At 41.7% G+C, this 20,201-nt stretch overlaps 1 protein-coding gene across 2 annotated transcripts; it reads right to left on the reverse strand.

The window, feature by feature from the left end:
- Positions 1 to 715: 715 nt before the first annotated feature.
- On the reverse strand, positions 716 to 18,714 carry rc3h1b (ring finger and CCCH-type domains 1b). 2 transcript variants are annotated; one of them, XM_018753592.2, is made up of 20 exons: positions 18,633 to 18,714; positions 13,923 to 14,345; positions 12,728 to 12,848; positions 12,057 to 12,296; positions 11,790 to 11,965; positions 11,364 to 11,564; positions 9,622 to 9,754; positions 9,073 to 9,191; positions 8,867 to 8,979; positions 8,246 to 8,539; positions 7,818 to 8,029; positions 6,830 to 7,242; positions 5,909 to 6,064; positions 4,812 to 4,967; positions 4,372 to 4,591; positions 4,197 to 4,287; positions 3,999 to 4,095; positions 3,330 to 3,491; positions 2,816 to 2,916; positions 716 to 2,415 (listed from the first exon to the last, which is right to left on the reverse strand). In XM_018753592.2, the coding sequence occupies exons 2-20, from the start codon at positions 14,151 to 14,153 to the stop codon at positions 2,256 to 2,258; spliced, it is 3,396 nt and encodes a 1,131-aa protein (XP_018609108.2). In that variant the 5' UTR covers positions 14,154 to 14,345; positions 18,633 to 18,714; the 3' UTR covers positions 716 to 2,255. The 2 variants fall into 2 exon arrangements, with proteins under 2 accessions (XP_018609108.2, XP_029106056.1); XM_029250223.1 differs by having other exon boundaries at positions 4,812 to 4,970.
- Between the last annotated feature and the right edge of the window lie 1,487 nt (positions 18,715 to 20,201).

Raw genomic sequence — 20,201 nt, forward strand, 5'->3', positions numbered from 1 at the left:
TTAGACCTTAGAACTCTCAATCAATAAAGCCAACTGACATGGAGCACTTCACAAAAAGTAAATGCTCTTGTTACTACTACTCAAAGGAAAAAAAAGAAAAAAAAAAAAAAAGCAATGCTTGAATTCCAAGCTAATATGTGTTGTTCCCCCACCCCAGCTGAGACAAGCCACGCCTGTTAAATCAAATTCAATGTGAAAGTTCGGGGTGGTGGGCATTTTGTTTATTTTTTTCCCCCCTCCAGAGACTGAGGATCAGGCAGCACGCCATGTGGTTAGGGTGGAAACCATTAACTCAGTGTGCATGAACCCCAACTCCTTTCTTGGTAACAACAAATATTAATCTTGCACTTCTGAAGTCAGCCAGAGCTGTGCCTTCTTTACTCATCATGTGCCCAGTATAAGAGGGAACATGGAAAGACTAGCAACATATACTAATGGTGATCCTGCAGAAGCTCTCTAGATGCACTTCTGAAAACCCTAAAATTGCATGTCTGTTTTAAGTACAAAAAGAATGCTTGTAAATGCATAAATAAGATTAAATAGCAAAATATCAATTATGATTCATGCAAAAACATTCAACTGAAAATTTCAGGTAGGGCATTTCAAGTTCAAGCTTTTGGTCAACTCATTACTAGAAATAGGTACAAATTGTTTTATAAACTGATTGTTTGGGGGGGGGGGAGGGGGGGCAGCAAAATTGCAGGTTTTCTATAAAATAAAAAAAATCGAAGCACTGGCCCGGCTGATAACATTAAGCAGCCATGTCTGAAACCTTACTGGATGAGCTCATCTGCAGGGCACTGAAAGAACTAAACACCTTCCCCTCCAGTACGTAACACTGCAAACAGCTAGGATGATGAAAATGTGCCTGCCATACAGCATGATGTCTGTGTTACTATGGTGCTCGGTTTTGCCAACTGGTCAGCACGCAACACACTACACTGAAAAAGTCTGAAAAGAGGCCAAATCAAGATATTTCCCATCAGCCTTTCTATGCAACACTATGTCAGGTGCAGCAGGAAAATCCACTCTGGAAATTCAGATCTCGGGTCTCCTCAGCAAACAGAGTTCCAAGGGAAACAACAGCAACAACACGAACAAACAGAAAAGTTAGCTGATCTAATTTCTATTTCAAGGAAGCGGCAAAAATGGCTTCTGAACTCTTATCAGCTTCCAAAACGAGTGAACAATTTATATACCAGGGAAATGGCTTTGTTATCATCATAATGTTACTGTTTTTAGTTTTTTTTTTTTCCTTTTTAAACTTGCCTAGTTTTTAAATGCTTTAAGAAAAAACATAATGGTTTCCAAGGCAGAAAAAGTTCTGGTAAAATAAAGTTCATTCACAGAACAAAAGAAGAAAACAACTCACAGCAGATACTGCTTATCTCTAAATAAAACAAGAAAACTGGTTTTGTGTGTGAGAACGTTTGCTTGTGTGCACTTGTGAATCTATTTTGATCACCTCAAGTTCTTAACATGCACAAAAGTTAAATGATGGAATTTAATCTGGGAGCTTAGGAGAGAACTTGCAACATCAGCAATAAGATATGCTTTATAACCTATATCAAATCTCTTATCAAAAACTTTGACCTGCTTCCTTGGAATCACATCAGCTGGAGGACTGAGCTGATTTCTCATGTCTCCCCATTACTTCCGTGTCTGCCATCTCTTGGCTGAAAGAGTCTGGTATTGGGAATGTTATGTAATCACACCTGATGCATTAATCCAATACCTTATTTGTGGTTTTACATGATCAGAGACCTTTCCACAGGAAAAGAAAAAAGTACGGTTGCTGTTAAAGCCAGAAGAATTCCCAGCAGTCAGGGGATAACAGACAAGCCACCGACAGCAGACAAGAAAGGAGATTTGATATATTATGTGTCAATGCACTATTTCACAACCGTTCCCGAATTGCACACTTAGGCTTTCATTCAAATTATAAAATGTATCAGATGCTTGATTCTGAATGCTGTTCTCCTTTAATTCATAGCCCTTATATGACTCAATATAATGACAACCTGGAAACCTAAAACGGTCTCTCACAACCTGGACATCCATTGTTAAAATTTCAAAGGCCATTACATTTCAGCCAGTGTGAGTAGAGTTACACTGAAGGAAGGGGTGTGTGGCCCCACCCACACCACGAAAGAGTGAGTGGGGGTGGGTAGAGCCACACACAAATTGACCCATCAGCGCAGGTAGGAAGTAGTGGTAGCAATGGGATGGAGCCCAGCACCAGAGAAGAGAGAGCTCTATGAGCAGGGATGGACCACACCATTTTTCTGCAGATCTGAGCTGCCTGCTCCTGGGTCAGTGGACAAGCAGAGGGACGAGGTCTTGCTAGTCAGAGACAACATGCTGTTGCTGCTAACAGTGCTGTCCTGCAAGCTGCTAGAACCATTTGAGGCCTCGCTGAAACAGAATATAGAGAAAGAAAGAGAAGCACAGTGGAGCATTTGTAAAAATGTTAAATTTTTACTGTGTTTGCCACCTCAATTTCACATGCTTTAACTATGTACATAAACACCACGGTGATGGGGGACACCTACAAATAGCCCTAGTCACATCAAGTGCTTAAGATCAAAGGCAGAATCACCTCCTTACCTACATATGTAGATTATTTGTTGTTATTCACATGTGGTTTACACTATGCAGGAAAAACAAAACTCCTCCTAGAAACAAGAACACCTGAACATTCACGTGCCCTTACAGTCTACTAATGACTGTTTTGAGCATCATGCAACACTATGCAGAGATGAAGTGAAGCAGATAAAAAGGAATCCTCATTAAGGGGATAGATACACTGTCTCACCTAAGACCCAAGGAGAGGTCCTCCAGCTGGACCTTGTGGTCAGGCTGCCCATTCTCTGTGGTTTTCAGCGTGTACTGAACTTCTCGGGATGACTGGCTTTCCTGTATGAGAACCATTCATACATTTGATTATATGGACAAACAGTAAGGCAATATTTGTTATAATTACAGTAATCTGGATTATAGACATAGCCTATACATTGCTGCCAACAATGACAACCTTAAATTTAGACACCCAAGAACCAACAGATGACATCCAGTGGAACTCAAATCTATGGCACATCTTTGTTACACATAACAGCTATTTCAGTAACACTTCTGCCTCAGCGGTGGTTCAAACTCTCAATGGATTAGAATACAGGATCGATGGACATATGCCCAAATTTCTGTAAAATTTGGGTCAACAAATTCAGTTAATATAGCATTTTAACATAATTCCACTTGGAAGAGAAAAACAACACAAACAAGCACTACTGTACGAGGCCAGCGTCAGCTTCGTAGAGTCCTCTACGCACCAGGGCGATCTCCCGAGTCCTCTTGCCAATCTCCCTCTCTACATGGTGCAGCTCCAGACTGAGCTGCTCGCTGGACACCGTGCCTGCGGGCCACTTCGCTGATCCCGGCTGGGGGCCCAGTGTGCTTGCTTCCTTCTGCAGAAGCATGCTATTGCTGGCCGCCTACAGCACAGGGAAATTTTGCTTACATACATATTCAAAAACAAAATATTTTAACACCCATAACATCGTGTGAAACACGCCAAAATAGTTCCGGTTAGTTGGGTGAAATGTATTACACAATAACTGTACAGATTGAAACACTTTAAAAATTTCCACTAGCTATGATTATGAAAGGCATTACAAGGTCAACATTATTTTAAAATATATTTAGTATTATTCTACATTAATTCTTAACTAAGCTTAAAGTCTTAGTCCTAGAAACCACCAGATATCACTGTGTTATGAAAATAAAATATGGTATGAATTTCTAACCAGAAGTAGAAATAAAGAATGGTTTCAAAATCAAAAAAAGTCTAAAATCTAATATGTAGATGCATTACTTTTACTGCATTGGTTGCAAGTTTCCAGTTTTCCACATTACTGAAAACTGGAGACCTAGATTGATTATGGTTATGATACTGAATCCAAAAATACAGTATGTATATACACCAACAAAAGCTTTCACACCTCCATGCCACGAATCTGAGTCTGTTGGTTGATCTGCTGGTTGACCTGCTGCAGTTCCATTTTCAGCTGTTCCCTGTCCGCAGATGGCATGGGCAATCTGGATGACCAGTGAGTACAATTTCAAAGAAGAGGGGTCACTCAGAAGAAACAAAATTACAGTACAGCAATCGGGGAAACGGATGACACAAGAGATCATACCGTTCAGTAAAGTGTCCCTGAGAAGTGACATTTTGGTGGGGAGGGTATGAAGCTCCTCCCCAACATCCATGGTTCCCATAACTGTACTCAGCTGTAGTCAAAAAAAGTGAAAAACAATATGAGAACAAAGACTACGAAACACTGTTTTCAAAACCTAAGTGTATCTTCTCTGCACCTGCAACTGAGATGTGTTTGGTGGCAGATCCCTGTGAGGAGGCCATGGCTTGAACCGGTCCAGTGGTCTGGTAGCCCGTTTTAGAAGTTCGCGAGATGGCACCAAAACGGGACACAGTGGGCTGTGGGCCAAATGGGATGATGGGGTCATCATCTTTGGCCTCTGTCGACCGCCGCTGCACGTCCATTGGCGTGTCCCTCAGACACTTACTGTCTGAACTCTGCAAAAGTAGCGGACCCTTCCATCAAAAACAACTTCCTGTTTTATATACTGCAGTGGATATCTGGAGTTTTCAAACATTTCCAAAAATAATAAACATTATTTCTATAAAATACAAATGAACATTTTATGTATTTTCATACTAAAAGACCATTTAGTATTAGTTTCAGGTTTTGCATTGACCACCTTAACAGTAACAATTACAGTAATGTCATAATCACCATAATTTCCATTGCACCAGGTGCCATGACATCTTTGGGCTTGATGTCCTTTGTGCCAATGTAGGAGCCAATGGTGTCGCAAGACCAAGGGGAGTATTGTCCAGCATAATCCGACTCTCTACACTTCCCGAAGGCCTTACTGTTCTCCTCTATGTACTGCTGCAATACACACAAAGAGAAAGGGAATGAATACACACCTAAATGAGATGTTGCAGTCAACAACATCATGATATTACAGACCTCAGTATAGCAATTAGGCAAACAAGTAAAACATCAATTCACAGCCAGATTAGCAACTACATCTGAGCTGTCTTTGAGCAAAACTGGGACAGCTGATAATGCAGTGGTTAGAGCCGTTGCCTTTGGATCCAAAGGTTTCCGGTTCAAATCCCACCTACTACTGTAATACCCTTGAGCAAGGTACTTGGCCTAGTTTAATCAAGTAAATTTACCCAGCTCTGTAGATGGGTAAATAGCTATAGGATGCTTAACTTTGTAAGTCACTTTGGAGAAAAGTGTCAGCTAAATGAGTAACATTTAAAAACATTTTTTGTGGACAAAATATGCAAGAATAGATCTGTGCATGTATTTAGTGTTTCTGAATGCACTACACACCAACTAAGTTGCCTAGTGAGGCTGTCCAACCCTTTCCTGGGCAACTTACAACCTCCAAATCTCCCTCACACATTTTATTCTCAGTTCACCCATGTTCTTATGCCTACTAGTATCTCAGCGTAAACTTCAATAGTTTTTTTATGAAAGCTATACAGAATTGTACGGTGTAATTTTTTAAAAGCTTCTTGTTTGAATGATCAATGTAGGTTTATAATTCCATTTACATTATTGTTGTCGGTAAGCATGAGCATATTCCAAAGTGCTTATTTGGTGAACTAGTTGCATGGGATTTTTTGCTTTAGGTGCTTTGTCAATTACCATGTTAAACTGAACTGCACTTGAATCTTATTCATGGGTTTGCACAGTAAGATTACACTTAATACAGAACATTATTATACTATTTTAACAATTCAACAAAAAATGTAATCAATATAGTGCCCAGTAAAAGAGGTTTCACACCTCATTTAGCTGAGCCCACTCACCTCTGATGGGTAGTCGGCTGGGAAAGTATGTGGTAGTGTTGGCGAGGCAGCAAAAGGAGGGGGAGAAATTACTTTTCTCTCCTCTAGTTGTGCCATGATCTCCTTGCGTCTACGATGAAGGTAGTCAAGACTGTGTTGGGGTCGACTGTAAGGATCCTGGCGATCAGAGACAGAATATGAAATTACAGTGAAGAGAAAGATGCAAACAATATATCTGCAAATGATTCATACAAAAACACACACAACTTTACATCACCCAGTCTGTGTCTTATAACAAACTGTTTAAGTGCAACAGATACTGTAGTGATTAAAGTAATGTACTCAAGTTGGACGTACTTTAAAATCCACATACAAGCAATCCTGTTAAATCCATGTCAAGATTTAGAATATACTTCATTCTGGCAATTTTGAATTCTTTCTCAAGTTCTTACGTACAATGTTGACCACTGAAGACCAATGTAAACAATTTGGAAACACCATAAACAGAAACAAACACACTAGTCAATGGACGTTAGAAAAAACTGAAGGCACTTGCATCATAATGTGCTAACAGAGCCCTCAGAGGCGCAAACTAACAAAGCTTGAAAACTTACCTAATGTTACGCTTTTGACCCTATTCAACACACATTTGAGAGCATCCATAATGATGCTGCTATTTCTTAAATTAAATTTTCTTATTGATCTGTAAATGCAAACACTTTTCTCAGGTTTCCCTACAGCAGAAACTAATGTACTTTAGCTGGTTTTTGATCTTCTGAACTGAAATTAATAAATTACACCTCTAGGCTTGGCAGAATTACACAATATTATAAAACTGTTTAAAATAGCAAAGATGTGCTGCATTTTAGCTGTGAAGTGAATTTCAAACTGTTCACCTCATTTTTAAATGGTACAGTTAAACAGAAGGCTAGCAGTACGTACCCGGAGGTACGGTCTCATCTGGCCAGGGTGGGGCCCTGCAGGACAGTAACTCTCTGGAGGGTAGCGCTCCCGTGATGATTCTGGATGATACTGGGATCCAGCCAGTGGGGGTGGAGCTTGGGGGGCCAAGTCCACAGGCACAGGGCTCATTCTCACCAGCTCGTCTCTTGGTGGGAAGGGCTGTGGCGGCCCGCCATAGGGGCCGTGTCGGCGTCCATCATAGTGAGGAGGGTACACATGTTGTGTAACAGCTGAGAATGCGGGTGCTGAGGGGGCACTCGGGTACGGGCGATCTGGGCCATAACCTGGGTAGGTGTCTTGGTACGGGGGCACGCTTGTGTCGCTGGGGGGTGGTGGGTTACGTATGTAGCGCGGCTGGACGTACTGGGGGGGCTGGTAGCTGTATGCATTACCTGAAAGGACAGGAGGGGTTAAACCATTCATAAAGACCTGTAAAATGATCAACAGCATCTACTGACCTTTTCTTCCCGTTTCATGCAAAAATTACAGGATTAACAATATCTATTAATCAAAAAACTTCAATATTTGCTTGGCTCCTCATTTAAAAAAAACCCTTTACCGCTAAAATGTAACAGTTGCTGAACAAGAGCACAGAATCAAAAATCTATATCATTCAATACATACAACGATTTCACAAAAGACAGCTGAGTAAAAACTGCATCTAAAATGGCACGAACATATCTAGTGAAAAATAAGAAAGGATTTGTATACATATTCTGTATACTTTTGCTTCCCATTTATCTATCAACATCCAGTCTACACTAACAGAAGATAAAGCAGAAAATATTTTGATTTGTCTCTCAATAGTTAGGACACATTTAATGTGATATTCAATATGCAAATAAGAGTTATATAATACCTTATACAATGTATGCAAATACACTTTCTTGAAAATGGTGGCAGAATGCAATATGGACAAGAAAACTATCCTGAAAAAGGAGCATAAACGTGTGCTCGCTGCATTTACCTGTGGGGTACTGGGTGTGATCATATTGTGAAGCTGAAGCAGGTGGCCTAGGCTCTGGGTAGAACATGTCAGGCTGCTGTGGGGGGTATATCTGCGGTCCCCTGGGGACCATAGGCATCTGCTTGGGCATGGGGAGGTGATCCGCAGCCATCCTGGGATGGGACATTGTGTGCGAGTTCATGGGCATCACAGACTTAGGGACGGAGTCCAGCCTGCACGAAACGAGAAGATCAATTTCCATACAGCACTGTTTCACACAACAGCTTCCTTGGACAAGACCCAGCTTTCCGATTTAATACTGTAATTGCATTTCAGAGCTTTGATGGCATTAGATGGTTTGTTTAGATTCCAGGAAAATTGAGAGGCTGACAGGTTATGGAAAGAAGAGACAAACAAGCAGGAATTAAAATGGGGGGGTGACTACTCACGAATCAGGTGGAGATCCTGGGGCGCTCAAGCTCCCTGTGTCTAGCTTCACAGATTTGCGTGCTGCATCATAGGCCGGGTCGGTGCCGCGTGAAATGAGCTGTGTCAGAGCCGAGCCTGATCCAGCTGTCACAATGCCGTTGGTGAGTGGGGAGGCCTTATGTGTTACTGCCTCCACAGTGCCTCCCTCCTCTGGCAGCAGAACTGGGGAGCAGGGGTGGCCCACCTCGTTCAGCTGGGTAAGAGACTGGCTAAGTGGCCGGCGGGCAGCCAGACGTTTGTTCATCTTTCGGTACCTGGGGAAGTGGTTGGAGGAGAAACACAAGCAATCAGGCCTTGACCAAAACATTACAGAAGCAATCTCTGATGCAGAAGCTGTGAGAACTTGCAAAAGGAAGCCTACAAAGACCGGACATCAGGGTAGCAAAGAATTAGACCAATATTACAGTGTAGGGAAGGCATATAGCGCCAAGCACATTTGTTTTATTCTACAGAAACTGAACTGTCTAAAACTCTATGTTTTTTTTTCCCCCTTCTTAAAATATGCAGAATTTTTGGCCAGCCTTCTCATCAAAACCAGACACACCCTAAAGGTCCTTGTGCTGCAACCGAGAGACACTCACTTCTCCAGCTCATCCTGGGAATGGGCAAACGTGCAGCTGGCCCCACGAGGACAACCGCCCTTCTGCTTCATGTCTCGGCACATGTAAGTCTTGTATTTGCTGTGCTGGGGTGGCTAGAAGAGGGCCAAGAAGAACCGAGTAAGTTGAAGCACGCAGACTGCAAGGTATGTTGCCAGAGCAGCTCCTCAAATCTCATAGCCACAAACCTGCTGCTGGTCAGTTCCCTTCTTGCTGTGGTTCTGGATGAAGTCCACTAGGCCATGGACAACAGTCTTCACTGCCACCAGCCCCTTCTCCAGCTGCTCCCAGGTTGGTGGAGGTGCATCTGTAGCAACCAAAAAGGACATGTAATAAAGTTTGAATTATGTCCAGAAACATACACTGATGGCAGGAAAAAGTGTGCCATTACTTTTTAACAGAGTTAAGTACTTTAATACACATTTATTTATTTTGCTGATGCTTTTCTCCACAGCGATTTGCAACATTAAGCTATCTACAAATACCCATTTGCACAGGTGGGGAATTTTTTACCAGAGTAATTTAGGTTAAGTACCTTCCTCAAGGGCACTATAGCTGTAAGGTTGGTTTTGAACCTGCGACCTTTCTATCAAAGGTGGTAACTTCATCCACTGCGCCATCAGCTAACCTACATTTGTCCCCCCATCCCTCCTTCCATCATTAATAACCATTTGTCCAACAAAAGGTCTTTGTGAAGTGCACTGGCCTAACTGAGTGCAGATGCAGATGTGTCTGACCTGGGCTGGGGTCAATATTGGCCAGCAGCTCCAAATGGGGTCTCAGTCGGTTGAGGTTAGCAGGGTCTCCAGTCCTTTGCAGGGCAATGGTCAGCTCCTGCACACTCTGTGCAAACGATGCAGGCGTCTGCAACTGAGTCACAAAACCAATACCTGTTAGACTCCTCATACACACCAGCTGGTTCATTTCCATATACAGTTGAGTTCCTGCCATTTTAGAATTAGCTGCTGTGATTCACAGCAATGCCGATCAACATTTTTTGACATCACATTTCCAGTTTTAGAACACTATGCCTCAGATGCTACCAAGCAAATTCACATTATCTGAGACAATCCAGGTTTATATTCACAGCAACAATGAAAATGGCACAATTTTATGGAATTAACTAAGAGCTATCATTAAAACAGAGTAAGTCCTAGTGAAAAGGTCATTTCACAGCCACCACTGACCCAGTCCCCATTGATTTAAAACATGGTCAGATGCACAATAAATTAAGGTATTTCTTTGATTTTCAAATCGGACAGTGAACTTCATATTATTCTGTGCTTTCAGGAAAACAAAACACCACAAATGATACCAAAGTAAAGCGAGGGAGTACATTTTGATATCTATTGAAAAGATTAACAATTCCAGCACAGGCTAAATACTAGTGGACTGCAGATGATTTCTTAACCAAATATGGAAACTAACATTCCAGAAAGCTCTGGAATTGACTGCATAGTCTGACCTTGAAACTGATAGAGAGGATACAAGTGACACATTTCTTTGATAAGAGGTTTTCTAACATCCAAACAAGAAACCACTACGACCATAAATGCATCAGAAATAATGCAGCCAAATACAGATGACCCAGACTGAAGATGTTTAAACAAATTTTCAGACATGGAACTATGCAAATATTTCCTCATAATACTACTAAACTGCTCCATGTAAAGGGTGATGTGCTTGTACAAAGAAACCTATACAGCAAAGTGGAGAGATTTCATCTGGGGGGGGGGGGGGGATACTGGCTCTCTTTAAAATAAAGCCTTTACAGTAACATAAAACCTACCTTGGCTACATACCCTATAGAAGGAAAGTGAAAGAAAATGGACAAATAGCCATGTTGGTTCATAATGTAAACATGCATTACCAGGAATAGGTTTACTGTACAATTTAGATCAGGTCCACAGGTTATTCACAGTTTAGCAGGTAGAGAAAAACCACCTCCAAAGGTTTGGATATCGTTAGTCACCCTTTACTTATGCATACCATGTTTTTGTTTCATTACACCTCCAGTGTCACCCATGAACACCTTTAATAACTGAAGATACACAAAGAAGCCAATAACCTTTTTTTATAGTTTGCGTTAATAAACCCCTGCACTTCTAAAGACAACGAAAGTTCATCATGGTAAAATAGCCACTGGCTGTCAAGCATCCCACAGAATTTTATTTAAGCCATTACTCCCTTTGTGTATAATGTTTAGCTGATCTGTATTTGTGCAGAAAACAACATACAAGGACTAGTAAATCAGATTTAAAAAAAAAAAACTTCAATGGAAGATGCTGCACACTGTCTGCTTTGCAAAACATGTATTAAATGGCTGGATGTTCTCTGTACTTAATGCTTTATTATGTTTTCAATATGTTAGATGTTTGAAAGTTTGGATACTTATGACAAAGGAAGGAAAAAAAAGGGGTTTTGTAAAAAGCAAACAAAGATTAACAAGATTACCCCAGATTAAGAAACAGAACTCTACCTTGTCAATGATAGACTGCATGTGGGACTTGTGTGACTGGTCCCCATAAAGGAGGGAGGACCACTGATCCGGGGCGATGCGGAGGCCCCCCTCCATGGCAATCTGCACTATCTGGGAGTCATGCTCACGTCTTAGGGCCTCATATGTGCGGAACTCTTCTTTGAGCTGCATCAGAGAAGAGTCTTCGTCGCGCTTTGTCACCTGGGGTTAGGGACAAGCACAATTTTCACCACAGACATTCCCACAAAAAGGCATTATGGAAAAAACTGCTTAGGATTCACAGAACCACAAAACTAAACAGAGATACAATCCTTCTTGTCCTCCAAATATCTGAGGTCTTTGTACAACACCCTGAAAGTATTTAATCACATACTATGGGGATTGTGATCTGGATGATTTCAAGAGAGGGGAGGAAAAGAACTGTACCTTAAAGCAGGAGGCTCTGTAAAGGAGCTGCACCACATGTCCTATGCTGGTTTTGGAGGCCTGTGGAAAACGTGGCTCCAGCCTCTGCACCACAAAAAGCACCAGGACTTTCCTGGACAAAGCTGAGCCATCCTCAAGTGCCAACAAGACCAGTTTCAAGGCCTCCTCCTGCATTGCTGCACAAAACATTTTCATTTATGTATTAAAACCTTTTGTTGCATGCACTAACAAGCTCTTTGGTAAGATGACATAGATCAGACCTCTTACCAGGACCTAGGAACTGGCAGCCACGAGCCCGCACAGCAGCCCACAAGTTGGAGGAGAGCTGCTGGGGGTTCTGGTGCTGCAGGATGAGCTCAGTGACAGTACGCTCGCCCAGAGAGCGGGCAGCCCGCATGGCACGCACCCGGCCCTCCTCCTCCACCAGTTGGCAGTGTACCAGGGTGACCAGCTTGCGCTGCATGGGCCGGCTCAGCGTGCTTTGGGCCGCGCTGCTGAGGCCCACAACTAGAAGAAGAGAAAATCGAAGTGAACAGAGAAACCCTGGAAGTTCACTGAAATGCTGTATCAAAAAAGCGTCTGGTCAGACAGCCCAGACAGAACTGTATCAGCTGAAGTGGATGGTACATCTGGTTAATTTTTGCTAATTTGACAGTCCTGACAGTTCTCCAAATGACTCAGAATGTTAACCTACTTAAATATGATTCTCCTATTTATATAGCTGGATAATATCTAGTGGAGGAATTCAGGGTTAAGTACCTTGCTCAAAGGTTCTACACCAGGAGGTGGGATTTCAACCTGGTTCCTCTGAATGTAAGGCACATGCTCTAACCACTACGCTAACTGCTGCCCTCATCCTGAGGTCTCAGGTCCTAGATGCACACAGGTTTGGAGGTGGATTGTCAAAATGGGGCCTGCTTGCAATGGCAGTATTTTACCTCTGGTGCTGCTCAGTGGTTTAAGGTAAAGGGCCAGTTCCTCTACACACTTGCGGGCTTCATGATAGTGCTTTGTGTCTTCTGCACTGGTCAGCAGGGTCACAGGCTGCAGTGTGGGAACCTGTAAGCACAGGCAGAAATAACTAAAGAGCGTCCTGTAACAGGGAAGATAACCTACAACCTTGTCCCATAACCTCAGTGACAACAGAATTCACCTTGAGTAATGATGATCACTACTGATAAACAATTCAGTCAAGAGGCCCACTGATATATTCAGCAAGGGTTTTTGTTACCACTAAACCTCAGTAAGTTGTGGACTGAAGGTTCATTGTGGTTCACAACCGTGGCACACACCCTACATTTGCTATGTAGTTTCCCAAACTAATAAACATAAGCAGTTGTGAAGGAAAAAAATCTACGGAGAAAATATGCGTAGTGCACTGCTGGTATCTTTGAAATGTCTTATACTGAAACAGAAGGGTAGAAGAGTTTCTATTTTCTGTAAATGCCATTGCCATGCATCATCAAGTTTCATAAAAGGCAGAAGAGGAGGTTCCCCTTGAAAGTCTTTGATAGCAGTAAAGATCAGGTATGCTCTGGCTAAGGTGTTATGCAGAAACAATGAAAGCTCATGTCTGGGCTTTGACACTTGTGTTCTGCTTTAGAGGAAGTCCTTTGTAGTGTGTTAATCAAGTACAATTCTCACACACAAAGACACAAGAGGAAAAAATAAACTGCCATCAAGCCATGGAGTCTAACAGTTCTGGAATCTTATCCAGCCAGAAAAACCGCCTTGTACACAGACACTGAAATTCAATACTAAGAACCATGGCTTTTCTATTAAATAACACCAAAAAAACTTTTCAAATTGAAAGCACTATTTTGGTTCCAAAACAAAACTCATTAAGGATGGCATAACATTTTGATATCGCTTTGTCTGACAAGCAGTGCTTCGTCACATTGAAGAATGTTTTTAGAACTTTTTTGTTCCTGCAGGTTATTTTTATTTAAGTGCAGGACAATTTTTCTGCCAAATGAACACTGAAATGAAATATTACTGTAATAGAGCTAGAGAAGCATTAGGCCAAAAATGAAATGACAGTAAGAAAAAAAATTAAGTGATAGCTAGAAAAGGTGAAAAAGAAAAGAGTAGGGACAGTAAGAGAGTCCAATCTGTACGGTTACTTGACCCCACCTGTCCGCTGACCAGCTGCAGCAGAGCAGAGTTGACCGGGAGTTGCTCGATGTCGGTGTTGATGGTGGTCTGGTCGAAAGGGCAAGCTTTGCGGTGCAGTTTGTTCAAGCACATCTTGCACACAGTGTGGCCACAGCCCAAGCTGATGGGCTTGCGAATAGTCTCCTCGAACGTTTGAGTGCAGATGGGACACAACAGAAACTCTGTCCATTGTGGCGCTTGTACGGGCATTGTAACAGATTTACTCTACATATAAATCTCTTTTATAATGGTGGTAAATGTGTGCTTTTGTTTGGTTTTTTAAAAACAAACAAAAAAATCCAACAGATTCCACTGGAATCAAAAAAAAACCTTCCAAACATCAATGTTCTTCAGTATATTCTGACATTGTAGACATTCATCACATAGTGTGAAATATGAAACCTGAAAAAGAGAGACAAAAATCACTTTCAGTGCATGACAATTAGGCATACACATTTGTACCAACTGAATAATAATCAATTACTTTTTTAAAACAATTCATAAAAAAGGTGAAATCAGCTCAATAAATGCATAAATTTACAAGCAATCTGACATATAACATTTTTAAAAAAGAAATCACGAAATAAAATTGTTTTATTTAGTTTGATGTTAAGCATTACTTTTTAGTCCAATCAAAATGAGAAACATATTTCATCATATATTACCAGCTATAATCCCAGGTGACACCTGCTGTTGCAGGTCTATGCTTCAGCCAAATTATATTAAGAAAAAGCAAACAATAAATGGGGAGAATTTTAAATCACAAAAAAGTAGTCATGGAATTCCAAGTATATATAAAAGTGCAAAGTGTAATGTTTTTAATAATATTTACCTTGTAAGCACTTTTTGTTGCCTGGTATAGAGCTATCATTATAAGTCACCTTGGAAAAAGGTGTGAAGTAAGTAAAGAATAATAATTAATATTGTGGTAAGTACTCCCGGGTGAAAAATTGTAATGACCAAAGCAAATGCGAACACTGTATAGCATGAAGACACTAATCAACCTGGATACAATAAATGTGAAAACCCTCAAAACTATTTTTCTAATCAGTGTAAACGCTAAAAAAATTAGCACCATTTATAGAACCTTTCATCTTAAATTTAAACCAGTCTGAGCTGCTTTGCATTCTTCTACTACTTTACTATGAGACACACCTAACTGCACAGCCATCAACCAGTTCAGCACGAGTACAAAAATGCTGACACGGAAATACATTATGTAAAGCGCCACTGAATATCAGCTCAAAAATGGGTGCAAACACTGCTTAGTACAGCAGAGGTTCCAAATGTACAAGAGAACAGATCGACCAGTATGTCTTCACTACAAAACAGGAAAAAGGTTGCTGAAATTTGCACTGTATTTCCAGTTTAGACACAGATGGTGTCACACTCAAATTAGTTATGTGGCAAAAAGTCTTTTTTTATATAGGCCAGTACTGAAACGTCTATTTCACATGTCACACTGTACATTTAATTATTATTAGCACGGGAAATACTCTGTTGGAATGGTTAAACGTATTTTCTATTGCAATCAAAAAACAGAAGGCTGTCAGAGGAGGAAATGTTCATACGAAACACACTGTAATGCAATCCTGAAACATATTACAATGTAGTTCACAGGTGGATTTACATGAGTCAGAGAGGAAACATTTTGTCACTGAAAGTATTTTTACCTCTCAATACCTAATTCTCAGCTTAAAACCTCTAATCAGAAGTCCAATAATTATTTGCCATCTAAAATTTTTCAAAGCTATATAAAATGTGCACAAACATTCACATGAAAATAAAAACTGCAAGTTGCGGAAGTCTGTATTACATTTTCACAAACCTGATGCAGTCCTCTTCAGAGATTTACAAACCATTCTGTCAATCTAACCATAGCTGACACGAGAACGGCCATCCTTTGAAGGCTGAACGATGCAGAACCTTCCCAGACAATAAAGTTTCATCTTACAGATTAGAAAGCTGTATATGATAAAATACAATCACCAAAGAGTAATAGTGATCCAAAAAACACTGCCTTAACGGAACCATCACTTGCGACAACCTACTTCTGCAAAGTAGGTTAATTTGATTTTATTCATTTCAGCCAAGCAAGCTGGTACTCCCAGTACTGTGCTAGGTAAAGGAACAAAGATATTGCACATCAAGTGGCATTAGAATGTCAAACTAGTCGTACTGACATTTGTTGTTCTGACGTTTTACCAAAATGTCAATCCCTTCAATCACATTTTCAAATGTTAAAACATCTGTTAGTGGCAGTGACATTTATAGACTTGGTGATAAAGAAAGATGCCAAAAACATTATTTCACATTTATAATGTTAATAAAAAGCTACAGCATTTTGTTCAGATACAAGTAGAAAAAGGCTGCAGATGAGGTTTTCTGAAATCATTTTCGATGCCACATATTTGAAGACAGTTTAGAATATTTTCTAAGATAAATAATTACAACTGTAACATTACATATTATACGTATACATGCTGAACGCTGGAATGTTTACTGATTCGGGCTAGGAACCAGCAGCCCAGTCAATGATGCCAAAAACGTTTTGCTTTCTGGGACTAGATCACGTACTTGCTCGGTACGGAGTGCATCCCCCTCTAAGAGCGCAACCACAACCAAGACTCCTTGACGGTGGCTCCCTGCCCACAGAATGAATCAGGTGGTTCCCGAACAAAAACCGCCTGACGCAACTGCCTTTCTCTCCCAAGTAACCTGAACCCCTCTGATGCATCTTAACCAACTGCGAGGTAACTTCCCTCCCCGACTTCCCAATTTCATCTGCAATACATTTCAGTGATGGTTATTCATACTCTGATTTGTTTTTAAAAAGAATCGTGAACTCAAACTCAATTACCGCAATCCGAAACGACAGCTGGAACTGTCTTTTTAGAAAACTGAAACTTATTGGTTACAATATTTTCCTCTGTGCTCCTCAAACAGCGGGCAGCTATGAGAGGAGTCTCGAAAGAAACAATCCCCTTCGGCAGCTGCTCATTGAACCCATTTTTGCACTTGTGACAAGCAGCTTCGCCATCAGCTCCCACGGGAGTGGCAACCCTTGCTCAAAAGTGACATAAAAAAAAAAAACTGCATTTGCTCTTTATTTCACTCAAAGATATTACTAGCAAACGGATTAACAACAACAGAAGCACGTTAAAGGAAGCAGTGCTTCACCAAGGAGCCAAGACTAGGAGAAAACACAAATGTGACTGAGCACTGACAACATCAGAGACACGTTTTACATAGCTCTCTTTAGATGAACTAAAGCCGGCGGGTAAAAGGGATCAAAAATAAAAGAAATTAAAACAAATCTGAGGTCGTCAAAGAACTGCATCAGCGCAAAACACCTTTTATTAGTTGTTCTTAGTATTACTACAACAATGCAAAAACTATGGGTAAGACAATACTTAAGAGTAACGACAACGGCCAACTGGGGCTGAACTCGACACTTAATAAACAGTTATTGTGCTGTACGCAGAGCGTTGTGAAGATCGCGTTATGTTACGAATAAACACCCAACGGGGGGGGGGGGCAATGCAAAATCGAATTCTAACACGTGAAGTTGTTGTTATTTACGATTACACCAGGGTAAAGTGTGTGTGAGAGTTGACAAAGAGAACGTTAGTAAGCAAACGGAAAGCGGCTGGTGACAATGGACGGAATCCGCCCTGCTCGCCAAACAGAGCCTGAGGCCTACTAAGCAACACAGACAAAAGAACGGGCAAAGCAGAGTCTGCTGAGGCCAAACTGCCCAACGGCACTTATTTACAACTGTACATCTGAAACAAGAGAGCGCCTCCACAATTACACCTTCGTTACTTTGTTCATTTCGTCCATTTCACCCCCTTTCTGGGCGTTCCGCTGGAGCGATTAGCCAACGCTAGCTCCGTAGGCCCAACGAAGACTTACACAGCGAACGATGCTAGCTATACTACCTACGCAAATAGATATGCTAAATTCATCTATAGTCGACAGAAGCAGCGGGGTATGCTATTAAAAATTACTTTACTTCTTAAGGCTGTTGCAGATTGACCATTTCTCGGTGGACGACGGTGAGCCAGTCCGTACGTAGTTAGCTCGGGAAAGCTAGCTAACCGACTAGCTCGGTAATAACATATAAAAAAAAAAAAAAAAACACGCATCCTAGATCCTACCTATGCGATGAAAACGAGCTTAACTGACCGCAAGCGTGTCAAGGACTGGTTTTAAAAAAAGAAAAGCAGTCGTTGCCTGAGCAACCAAGCGGACTGCTGAATTGTCACGTAGCGTAGCTAACTCGTTAGCATGACAATGCTGCTAACCGGCTAGGATGACATAACTTCTAGCTGTATTTGTGCACCTAGCCCGCTTATTGACTTAGTTACAGCTGACACTTACATGTCAAAACAAGCATATAAAAAGCAAGAATGATAAATAAGTGACGTTGTTTGAGACGTTATGCGGTAGCAGAGAGAAGGCGCTGAAGCTAGTTAGCTGCGGCTAGTGCTAACGGCTCCATTGTTCCTACTTTGCCAGGAAAAGGGCTGCACCGACCGAGGGGGCCAAAATAGAAAGCTACGGAATAACACCGTCCGTTCGCTAATCGTCCGGTTCGTGGTTTAAAAAAAAAAAAAAAAACAGCGTATATCATCTGCGGAAATGCTTCAGCAAACAGAAATTAACATAAAGATGCGCTGTACTTACAATCTCCGATTGAACTTGGGTCAATCTTCAGCTGTTTTGAGTCAAATGTGTTATTTTTTCGGTCGCCATGTCGACCGCGTAGCGCGAGCCGAAGTTCTGATGGGGGGGGGATTACAACTGACACACATAACGAGCGAAAGGAGGAAACGCAGGCGGCCCCGAGAGTGCGGACGTGGGCGCCCCCTGCGGCACTGCCGCGCTACTGCAGGTGTGACGTGCACCCAGCGCAGCCTACGCAGCTCATCCACACATGCAGTAAACACGAGTAACAGGGGTGGGGGAGCGGCGTGGATACCCGTGGAGCATGTGGGTAAAGCAAGCTAGTCGGAGCTGCATTCAGAGCATAACGCCATGTAGTATAGCGGTTACGGACACGGTTTTCAAGACATTTCCGCTGCATTACCCTTACGCAATGTATTATTATAATTATAATTTCAGTGAGGGTTAGCAAGGGAGCCGTGAGACTAAGAACCGTTGCCTTTTTTTTCAAAGGTCGCATGTGGTTAGAATCTCACTTCCAGCAGCAGTACTCTTGAGCAAGGTACTTACCATAAATAGCTCCTGTAAAATTAACCCTGCTCTATAAATGGAAAAATAATTGTAGGTTGCGTTTAAGAAAAGCGTCAGCTAAATTAACAAATGTAATGTATATAATAATGTTTGTGATTGTCCTATCATGGACACCCCCCAGAACAGGCTCCGGACCACCGTGACCCTGCATTGCAAAATTTAAAAAAAAATAATAATTCAGTGAACATCAGTTGAAGGTATTATTAATGAAACGTTACTAAGAAACTCGTTTTGACTCAAGTTGGTAGGTTCGTATTTGAAAGCAATGCTAGTGTGTCATCGCAAAAGCAAAGCACTGTAATGTACAACTTCACGAGCTCACACTCCAGCACAGATGAGTGAAACACGTTATAAATCTATTTCCACACCATAAAAGTACAATGAGCAGTTATGTAGTGAGGGGGCGTAGTGGGTTTGACCGGGTCCTGCTCTCTCGCAGGTCAGGGGTTCAAGTCCCGCTTGGGGTGCCTTGCGACACACTGGCGTCCCGTCCTGGGTGTGTCCCCTCCCCCTCCAGCCATGCGCCCTGTGTTGCCGGGTTAGGCTCCGGCTCCCCGCGACCCTGCTTGGGACAAGCGGTTTCAGACAATGTGTTTGTGTGTGAGTTACGTATTGAAACGCATATTCAAATCCGACTTTTCGTCGGATTTCTTTATATTGAAATAATTGAAAAAGGTTTCGTTTTCTGCTCCAAAACGGACAGACCCCACTAACTTAATTACAGAACCAGTTTCATTTTCGAGGTTTGGGCGAAGGGACGACTTCACTGGAGAGAGAGAGGAAAAAAAAAAAAAAAAACACTCAAATCCATTATACGGATTTTTGCGGAACGTTCCAGCGTCTCAGATTTTGCGGAATATCCTCCTCCAGATCCGCCGGAAGTTACGTCACATGATGAATAATACGTCGCGTCTAAATTTGAACCGCGCTCTTGTAGACCAAGGTGGCCATGTTGGCGGCGAGATGGCCCACAGACTGCCCCCAGTTACGCAATTTAAT

Source organism: Scleropages formosus, chromosome 3 (genome assembly GCF_900964775.1).
Source record: "Scleropages formosus chromosome 3, fSclFor1.1, whole genome shotgun sequence".
Lineage (NCBI taxonomy): Eukaryota > Metazoa > Chordata > Actinopteri > Osteoglossiformes > Osteoglossidae > Scleropages > Scleropages formosus.

Coding starts and splice junctions, on each gene's coding strand:
- rc3h1b (XM_029250223.1), bottom strand. CDS start 14,153: ATGCCCGTACAAGCGCCACAATGGACAGAGTTTCTGTTGTGTCCCATC. Junction 8,030..8,245: donor CCAGGATCTCCACCTGATTC/GTGAGTAGTCAC, acceptor CGTTTCGTGCAG/GCTGGACTCCGTCCCTAAGT. Junction 7,243..7,817: donor TCACACCCAGTACCCCACAG/GTAAATGCAGCG, acceptor CTGTCCTTTCAG/GTAATGCATACAGCTACCAG.